This window comes from Neltuma alba, unplaced genomic scaffold, assembly GCF_004799145.2.
Source record: "Neltuma alba isolate B1F8T4 unplaced genomic scaffold, ASM479914v2 tig00003726_pilon, whole genome shotgun sequence".
Taxonomy (NCBI): Eukaryota; Viridiplantae; Streptophyta; class Magnoliopsida; order Fabales; family Fabaceae; genus Neltuma; species Neltuma alba.
Window position 1 is genome coordinate 24,263 of NW_021633407.1, and position 10,463 is coordinate 34,725.

At 31.4% G+C, this 10,463-nt stretch overlaps 1 protein-coding gene across 4 annotated transcripts; it reads right to left on the reverse strand.

Moving 5' to 3' along the window:
* Positions 1-4,217, reverse strand: LOC114742372 (lipid phosphate phosphatase 2-like). 4 transcript variants are annotated; one of them, XM_028930647.1, is made up of 8 exons: positions 3,905-4,217; positions 3,033-3,254; positions 2,832-2,919; positions 2,617-2,726; positions 2,396-2,489; positions 1,795-1,990; positions 1,646-1,704; positions 1-529 (listed from the first exon to the last, which is right to left on the reverse strand). In XM_028930647.1, exons 2-8 carry the CDS (start codon positions 3,246-3,248, stop codon positions 315-317), a joined length of 978 nt encoding a protein of 325 aa, XP_028786480.1. In that variant the 5' UTR covers positions 3,249-3,254; positions 3,905-4,217; the 3' UTR covers positions 1-314. The 4 variants fall into 4 exon arrangements, with proteins under 4 accessions (XP_028786480.1, XP_028786477.1, XP_028786478.1 ...); XM_028930644.1 differs by having other exon boundaries at positions 1,802-1,990; positions 3,905-4,216; XM_028930645.1 differs by having other exon boundaries at positions 1,802-1,990; positions 4,125-4,209.
* Between the last annotated feature and the right edge of the window lie 6,246 nt (positions 4,218-10,463).

Below are 10,463 nucleotides of genomic sequence, written 5' to 3' on the forward strand. Positions count from 1 at the left end.
TTGAGCTGCACAAATAATACCTCTATCTTGCACTCGTTTAATTTTCTCACAACTTCTGAAACTTTTACAAGGTTGGATCTGAACACCAATTACAAAGTTTAAAACAGTGTTTAGATAACTAACAAAAATCATACACTGCTCACTCTATAATCATCTCGGAAAGTATCCTATCTAAACTGAGGAAATGAGCATCAGCATATATCAATTTCAATTCTTCCAGAAAGCTACAGAGGCAGAAATCTGCAATGAAATTCACAAACCCTATAACTTTTTACAGACTACGCACATGTGATCTTTTCCCAATCACCCATAGACTAAAGTCCTTGTCTCCTTGCATTTTGTGATCCATCAAATATAGGAGTTGAATCCCAGTTATTGCCTCGAGCAACATGACCATCTTGTTGAGGTGGAATACTTACAATATGCATCTCACCAGGTTGTGGGCTGATAATGTCATTGTTCATAGACGAGACTTGAGCACCATTTTGTGATTCAGCCAACATCTGAAAATATGCGTAAGGGCCCCAACCTAGACGCAGAAATATATGAAAATGATGAATATTAGAAAGTCCTGAACGAATATCTCAAAAGCCGGACCCTCGGAGAAGACATGATGGAAAACAAGATTATATATACTTCAGGTTAAACAACTAGCAAGGCGTTGATACAGAATCCAAACTTGCATAATCCTAAGCAACAATATGTATGAACATTAATTATTTGATGGAATGTTTAAAACACGTGCTGCTATGAACACCACAAAATTTTTTCAATCTTTTGAGTTGATCATGCCAAAAAAGGACCGGCATAATTAAGCTCAAAGAAACACGTCCAGATGCAAAACAAATGCTAATCACATCAGTCCTTCAAAGTTTCAGCACTCCAAGGAACTTTAAATATAAAAAGCAAACATAAACACACGGCTACCAGGAATCCCCTTTCGGGGCAACAAAGCGCGCTTTCAAACTTGAACTGATACTCCTACTGATATAGTTTTATGAAAAATTATAAACATAATTAAAGAGGTTATATATGCCAGGAGAAGAGGTAAAGTGTAAACTATTCAACAGAAATCCAGAATCACAATCATAGCTTATAGCCAAAATCATATAGCAGCTCCTCCACATCTTAAAGAAGATGCTAGAAGCGACTTCCATGATTATTGAATTAAAATTGAGAAAACATTCAGCAATATTAGCATGTTGATATCACATTTACTTGCTTTTATTTAGGCCTTCAGCTTTGTCAAGGTTATTTCAACTCACAAGAAATGAAAGATTACAATTGGTTTTTACAAATGTAGTCAAAGGATCGTTCCATCGTGCATTTTATTAAAGTTTTAACTTGAACAGAAAGTATGGGAACAACAACGATTGAACTCTTGTCCACTCAAACTTGAAGGCTTCAATACCATTTCAGGATAATTTCAAGCCAAGCCTTAAGCGACTAAGACAAGTTTCATGATCAGTTTTATTACCATGTCTAAAGCCTAAGCTCAAAGCATGGTTAACATGTTTATTTGAAGCACACCTTTAACATACTGAAGCAAAGTAGTATCATAGAACACATAGTTGAAAGAGGAAAAACAGACTGTCCCAACAATTCAATGTGTGTTAAGAGGACAAGGACCAATTCATGGACATACCATCTGCATGATATGGAGGAGGAAAGAATTGCAAGTAACAAAAGAAGCAATTCCGGTTCCTGCATAAAAGAAGTTCACATAAGGAACCGTGAAGAAAGGCATATGTTAATATTTAGTCAAATACAAACAGGGATTTTCAGGCCATAAACAACACACCAATAAGACCTCCAGTAAACACATCTTGCCAATGATGCCAATAGTCATCAACACGTGAGACGGCAACCATAGCTGCCATGAGGATTGGTAAGAAAACAATACAGAGCTTTGCAACATGGCCCCTACGATCAAACACCTTAATCTTTCCAGATAGATACCAGGCAAGAAAAGTAAGACCAGCAAAAGACCCTGCATAAAAAACAATTAAATAGTGGTTAGCTTATTGTGAGGTACCTCATGAAGTTTGCAACTTATTTTTACTTTTTCAGCTAGCTGACTCAATGGCAACTTGAGTTCTGACAATGGTAATCTTTTCCATTACTACCCAAAGTAACTTCACACTCGACCTGCTAATCCATGTTTGGTCCAGAACTTGGATGACTTAATGAAATTGAAGCATTTCATGAAACTTAAGTATATGATTGCAGCGTGTGTAAACAGCAGTACAGAAAAATTGGGAAAACTAGGAGGGGATAGGATCACTCGAAGAAAATGAAGACATCAGGTTCTAAACAATGCAACCAAAAAAAACAAAGCATGTGACAACACCCCTGAACTTGGGTAGATTGCATGTCGGCCCATTAGATTACTTACAAGAGGTATGTCCACTAGGGAAACTTTTGTGCCCCTCCTTGATAACACTCTTATCTCCAGTGCACATAACATCACTTGTTACTGGATCAAACACCTGAACATGTCATGCGCCAATGCCATGTTAACTGTGCAGATAACTTAACTGAAGCAATGTGCATCACATAGAAATAATATTATTGTTTCTAAGACAAAATGGTTAGTTCATAAACTAAAGAACCCACCCCTTTGCCATCAGGAAAACATCGCCAAAAGAAGTCAGGCCGTGGCCGTCCAACACCATCTTTGATAGCATCAGTTATCACCGCAGTAATTAGAACAGAAAATAGAAGCCCTGAAAAATACATTTTGCAATAAATAATGTTAAAAAATAAGAATTATGGCAGAGTGATGCGCATAAGAGATGGACAGAAAGGCTTTTAAAGAATAAAAAATGTACCCAAAATAGCATGATGAAAGTCATAAATGTCCTTTCGCTTGATATAGTAGACAAGAATGACCGCCAGTGGCAGCAATATTGCTATTATCTATCCAGGAAATTAAAATTCAAGAGTTTATATTTAAACAGATCACACCACAAGGGCCAAGAAAAGATGCAAATTCATTTTTGAATGAAAAAATTCCTCGAAGAAAAACGAACCGGGACAGCCCAAAACGGGACAGTATTAGCTTTCAGTGGGTATCTCAGGTCAGTCATCATCCCCGCTCCAACAAAGCGGTGAAACGGCTCTATCACATTCAAGATGACATCAATGAAGACAAGAAGCAAAAGAATTAACCAATCATGCAAATGTGTTCTTGCCACTTTAGCTCCATGTGATTTAATGGTGTGCCTAGGCAACTGAACTTCTGGCATTTTTCTCTGTCAATGACAAAATAGGAAGATTAGCAAAACTTCTTCAAAATTTAAATCACCACAAATTAAAGGAATACAATGACATCGAAGATTGAAAGTATTAAGAAAATAAAAGGAATGTCGAGTTAAAACATCAAGACAGAACATAGCAGAAAAATGAGACTAACAAGGAGGGGACTCCCAGTGTGCCGAGAATAATTTGGATCATAATCCAATATAGATGGTAGACTTTAAGAACAAACTTCAACAGAAGATAAGAGAAAACCAAATCCTCGATCGGCAACCGGAAGATGTAACTTTTCAAAGCGGAAGCCAAAAAAAGAAAAAGCAATAAAGTCTCGAACAAAAGCAAACATATGCGTAGTAAACATATCTCAAACTAACACATATCTCAAACTGTGGAATCGCGAGACATCCTAATTGAAGTGGAACGGACGGTTCAGTCATCTTCTCTCTGTTTCTATTTTAAATGAATTTCATGCGCAATGGACTCTGCATGCAGCTTTAAAAAGGAAAAAAAAAAAAGGAACGAGAAGAGGGATGCCAAGAAACAAATTTTAAAAAGAAAAAAAGCTCATATTTTGTTTAATAAACACACACAGAGGGAACACAATGCGCACGAGAGATCAGAGAGGTTCATCACCAGAGGCACAAACCTGCACGGAATCGGAGGTAGCCAGGAATGCGAGAATTGAATTTTGAGGGAATGATTGGAAATGCTTTACGAAGAAGAAGATTCAAACGTAGAGGGAAAAAGCAAGCGAGGAGTTTGAGAAGGAGGCGAAGAGGACGATGGATTTAAAAAAGAAAAAACGACGCGGAGAGGAAAAGAGACGCGTGGGTCATATGTGGACCTATGAGTCGCGTGAGCCTCACCAAATGGAAATCAGGTTTTGATTAGAGCAAGATAAAGGTGTGATCGCTCTTGTGTTTTTCCTAATTAGTGAGCACTGGAAGGAAAAAGTAGTCAGGGAAGAAGAAGACAGGATCCTTGGCTTCTGCTAAAATCTGAACAACTTTTCTTCCCGTTTGTGATAATATTGAGGGCCAGCCGGCCGGGAAACAGACAATAGTGTCAAAAAACCAGATGGTTCAACTAACGTATTATATAACCATTGACTGGATTTTAAGTGGGAAGATAAGAGACAAATTATTTGGATTTTTTTGGGTTTCTAAACGTTCTTAAGTTCAGATCCAATTTAATCAATTTCACCCTTATTTATTTCATAAAAGAAAGAATAGAAAAATATAAGAATGATTTGTGAGTGTGAGGGGAAATTTTTTTAATAAGAATAAAATTAAAATTTTTTTATCAATTTAATACATTTCTTATGCAAAAATATATTACAAGTGACGCATATATTAAAGACCGAAATGATAATGTTATTATGTTTGCTATTAAACTTATTATGAGTTTATTTCATATATATTATTATGTACAGTTATTTTTATAAATTTTATTTAATTATTATATTATTAGTTCAACATCCGGCCTAACCAATTAAACTGTAAATTGCTAGATTTTCTATTTTAAGTTCTAATCATCCTCAATGTGAAACAATCAACATTTTTTTAAATGTTTGGCTAAAGTACATTAAAAAAGTGTTTTGCGTTTGATATAAAATTCTTCTTATATACTTTTTTTTTGTATATAGTAAAAAAAATTTTAAAAATTAAAATCATAATTTTTTTTCACCCAATAATTATCCACAATTTTCCATGAATGCACGTATTCGTTCAGTATTTTAATTTTAAGTTTCTCTATTTAACGCACTGGAAGTCAATAGTCTAATAAATGAAAGGTGTTTTAGAAGTGGTGTTTTAGAATAATTATCATAAATTATTGACATGTTAATTACAAAAGAAAAAACTACTTATTTTTTAATCACTGTAAATTAGGTCAAGAGATCCGAATATAAGAGACTAATTATCCCCTTCGACATTTTGACCATGCCCTTCGTTATATATAATTGGGTTTTATGAGTCTCGTTAAATATTTGTTAAAATTTTAAAATTAATTGAGGCATTTTAGGGGGGAAAACACGTTGTGTCATAGTTATGTGATACATGCTTTCAAATTTTTAATAAATTATTTTTACTACTTTTAAAATGAAAACATAATTATTTATTCCTTTATAATCACTTTTTATTTTTTACTTATTTCTTGTCATTTTAATACGCAGGGGTTAATGTCCAAAGAAATTTAAATTCATATGTTTATACATTTATATACTTAAAAGCGAATTAATCCAAGGCCTGACTTAATAGTAAATAAGAACATCCTCAATACTTTAAACTTTCTATTTTAACTAAGGAAACTTATGATTTTTTTTACAATTTTCCACAAATCGAATAGTTCTTATTTAGCATTAATTTTCCAATCAGGTTTTAAATTGGCATTTTCCCTTTATATTTTCATATTCGTTATTTCTATTTTGAAACTTTCAATAAAGTTTGTTCACCCAAATAAATAAAAATTTGTTAACAAGGTTTAGATAGTTGGTTGTTAATATATACACTCAATAAAATATTAAAATTACCCCACTCTAAATTTCTCAAATTATTAACATTTTTTTTTTGTAGGTGAGTGCCATCATCAATTTTTTTTTCCTGAAAAAGGGGAATTAAAAAAATAAAAAGCAACTAAGATACCTTGCTTGTTTGGAGGAAATCTCCAGAAATTCTGTGGATTAGATAAACAAAAACAAAATTCAATTCAAAGAAAGGCAACCGAATAATGGACCACACGCCGAGCTGGCAGCTACCCGTCCCGTTTTTATGAACCGCAGCTGCCCGTCCCAGTTGGTCCATGGATTATTAATATATTATATTTTTTAGAGTCAAAGAGTAATAGTATATTTTAATTTTGAATAGAGTTGTCAATAAGAATCAAAAGCTTAAAAAGACCGGCCTTTAAAACCCGCATGTTTTAAAATTATCATATTATTAAAGGCCGGCCCTCGGAAGTGTGGACTCAGGACTAAAAGGACTGGTCCTTTTATGTTATTTTTTAAAATTTAAATTCTCTTTAATCGTTTTGAAATTAAAACAATAAAACTTCTAAATTTTTTTATTCAAATTATAATATTAGTAAAATAAACTGATGATGTATAAAGAAAAACATCAAACATTAATGAAGTATTATCCAAACTAAGAAAAACCAAATAAAATAGGGAAAGCAAAATGATAAAAACCAAGCAACTAAAATTAAGAACATCAACATGATTATTATCTTCATCTTCATCACCATCATCAAAATCAAGAATATTTGATTGTTCTTCACTAGAGGTGTGCTTTTTTTCATGATAAAAATATCAAGGTTTTTGTTTTCATCACTTTGTCTAAAGTAAACTATATAGTAGTTACGAATACAAATGAGAGTCTAAATATTTTTTAAAATAAGAAAATTCTATACTTTGTAAAGACATGTGAATCGATAGTAAAAAAATTCACTAGTTACATTGTAGTGATTGAAATGCTAAGAATATCAACTATCACCTTTGAAAGAATTGAAAATTGATTTTAATTGTCCTTCCACCAGTTCAAGACATCTGATTGTTTTCAATTATAGAGATTAAGTATTAGTTCTTCTAAATAATTTTCTAATTCAGACTTATCCATAAAAAACAAATCCATAATTATATAAATATCTTGATAATTAAAAAATTAGGTGGGTTTAAAAGGACTGGCCTTTTTATTTCTGAGCCCTAAATTTTAAACCCAATTTTGTTTTCAGCATCATCAAATACAAGCCCGACCCTTTATTTAAAAAGGCTTAAACGGGTTGGTCCGATGGTTTCAGCCTGTTTTGACGGTTCTAATTTTGAATCACAAATTTTTTAAGTGGATATTTTAATTACAGCTTAATTAATTAGTTAGTTAACATTATCATTAGGAGTTCTTTTATACTGGAATGGAAAGAAGTTATATGGGAAAGGGCAGTGGCCCTTCTACAGAATGGTACATTACAAGTATTTATATGTAGATAAGACTATATTGGAGAAAAATTATTTTTAAGGATTAAATTTAAAAGTATTTTTTTAAGGACTCCAAGTAGTAAATGCTCGTGATTTTACTTATAAATTTGCACTTTTGAGTAATAAATAATAGTAAATATCCTTCATCTTATAAAATTGTATGCACTATTTCAATGGGAAATACTTGTAGTTTACTTGATAAATTTGCACTATGTGAGAGGTAATTTGATGTCTTTGGAAATAAAATAACTTCTGAATTTGTTCTTCCATTCTTGAGACTCATTTTCCCGAACCATATATATTTTATTAAACATGTTGGACATTAAAAAAAGAAAACTAAATACATAATAGAAGCATAATGAATATCATAATGAAGAACAAATGGGACTATGGGAGGAGTGTAATTCTTTTTCTTTATTATAGTCAATAGTTTGCTTTTATCTTAAGTATTTATTGTTTTTCACTTACTATTTTCCATGCAATTTCCTAAAGAATATTATTGGAAAAAAATTGTATATAACTACATATTGAAAAACTCTAACTAATTAACCTACTAAATTTAGACTCTATTTAAATTTATGATATACCTTGAATCTCTAATTGGCATGCATACAATTGGGAGAGTGTGATTAAAAACACGCTAATTACCAATAAGTGTTGATCGAGGTGATAAGTAGTTTTACTAGATGTAAGAATGAAAACATAAGTTTAAACTCCAAAAAACTCACTTGTTAGTAAAGGAGGTAGTCACTTCTTAAATCCAGACTACTTAGTTGTTCAGGTACTGACTGGTAGGTTTCCCTCATGCAAAAAAAAAGAAAAGATAATTTAATAGTGAAGTGGATGGTCAAATTACGCAAAACATTTAAGAATTAATAATGTGTTACAAATATTCATAACATAGAAGCTACACCTGGTGGAGAATTATCTAAAAACCTTTTGATTATATATGAACCCCAAGTCAATGATTCTTCATAATATTGTCGTTTTAAACATTTGGCTTAACGATGAAGGCAAACATGCTCTTACTTTTTATTCTCTTCCCATTGTTTTTTATTAATTTGTTGAATTTAACCTTTTTTTTATAATGTTTTTTAATAGATTAGGATCATATGCTCATGCCTCTAGATGTTTTGAAATACAATTCTAAGTATGCATGTATGTATGTATATTTCTACAGCGTATTTAGCATGTACAACTAATAATGCCAAGGAAAAGCTTGGATATGCTACGAAACTATAAATATAACGTCTTGTTTAACAGGGTCAAAATAGGTTAGAGGTCTGTTAGAGGCCTATATTTTGTGTTGGTTTGATCCTACAGATGAGCCTATTTAAGTAAAGAGGTTTGAACTGTTACCTAAAGTCTCAAACGATCATGTTTATTAATAAATATGTATATTTTTATTTTTAATCATAAATGTTTTAAGTGGATATTTTAATTACAGCTTAATTAATTAATTAACATTATTTACGAGTTCTTTTATGGTGGGGTGGAAGAAGTTATATGGGAAAGGGGCACTGGCCTTCCTACAAAATGATACTATCTCCGATCCTAATTATAAGAGTTAGTTGACTAATTTGAGAAGATTAAGAAAATAAGTTAAGTTAGTTATTTGTAATAAATAAGTGTTGTCTCTCCTAAAATATCATTGCTAATCAAGTGTATTGGCTATAACTATCATTGTTAGAATGATTATTTTGAAAAAAAAAATACATAAATATGAAAGACAGTGGATTGGGATCTTATATTTAACACTATAATAAAAGTCAAATAAAGTCTTATATTAAGGACTGAAGGTAGTATACATTGCAAGTATCTACATAGGTAAAACTATATTGGAGAAAAGGCATGTTTAAGGATTAAATTTAAAAGTATGCTTTAAGGACTCCAAGTAGTAAATACTCGTAATTTTACTTATAAATTTGTACTGTTTGAGCAATAAATAATAGTAAATATCCTTCAACTTATAAAATTGCACTATTTTAATGGGAAATAATTTGTATTTTACCTGATAAAATGGCACTAAGTGAGAGGCAAATTTGAGGTCTTTGGAAATAAAATAACTTCTCAAATTGTTCTTCCATTCTTGAGACTCGTTTTCCCAGACGATATTATATTTTATTAAACATGTTGGATATTAAAAATGAAAAATTAAACACATAATAAAAGCATAATGAATATCGCAATAAAGAACAAATAGATTATGGGAGGAATGTAATTTTTTTTTCTTTATTATAGTCAATAGTTTGCTTTTATTTAAGTATTTATTGTTTTCACTTATTATTTCCCATGCAATTTCTCAAAGAATATTATTGGGAAAAAATGGTATATACCTGCATATTGAAAAACTCTAACTAATTAACCTACTAATTTTAAACTCAATTTAAATTTATAATATACCTTGAATATCTAATTGGCATGTGTACAATTGGGAGAATGTGATTAAAAAATATATGCGAAAATGACAAATAAAGACCCTCAATATGTGAAATTACTATTTGGGTCTCTCAATTTGGAAAATGGCTTCAGAAGACCTAGTCCCATATTGTACATATAAATCTTGGTGAAATGTCTAAAATACCCCTCAGCCAAGTTATGATTTGGTCTACTGAATTTGTCATTTGCTAAAGTGAACTTGTCATTTCCCATGATCAACTTGTCATTTAGTATATCCTTAAGCAAATTGTTATTTGGTCTACTAAAATCATTATTTGCCAAAATGAACTTGTCATGTCTCATAGTTAACTTGTCATCTAGCATATCTAAGTTGTGATTTCAAACATTTCACTGAGATTTCATACTTGCAATATAGGACCAGGTGTTCTGAAGCCATTTTCCAAATTGAGGGATCCAAATAACAATTTCACATATTAAGGGTCTTTATTTACTATTTTTTCAAAATATATATAATTACTAATAAGCGTTGATCTAGGTGGTAAGTAGCTTTACTAACTTTAAAAAAGATAACATAGGTTTGAATCCCAAAAAACTCACTTGTTAGTTAAGAAGGTAACTCATTAAATGACATACTCTCACTTCTCAAATCCATATTTGTCAATTGTTCGGATATCTAACTCATGTTAAGGGGCAGGATCTAAAAAAAGCATTGGATATGAGTGGTGAGTTTCCTTTTCCAAAAAAAAAAAGTACTTCTCTGTTAATATAGGACCTATTATTAAATTGATTTTGATCCTAAATATAACCTTATTTCTCATATTTATCAATTTTTTCTAAA

Bases quoted from the DNA above. Each gene is read 5' to 3' on its own strand.
- LOC114742372 (XM_028930647.1), bottom strand. From the start codon at position 3,248: ATGCCAGAAGTTCAGTTGCCTAGGCACACCATTAAATCACATGGAGCT. The intron at 1,991-2,395 runs GTAAGTAATCTA...TTTTTTATGCAG, and splicing joins CCCTAGTGGACATACCTCTT to GGTCTTTTGCTGGTCTTACT. The intron at 530-1,645 runs GTATGTCCATGA...TTCTGCGTCTAG, and splicing joins TCCTCCATATCATGCAGATG to GTTGGGGCCCTTACGCATAT.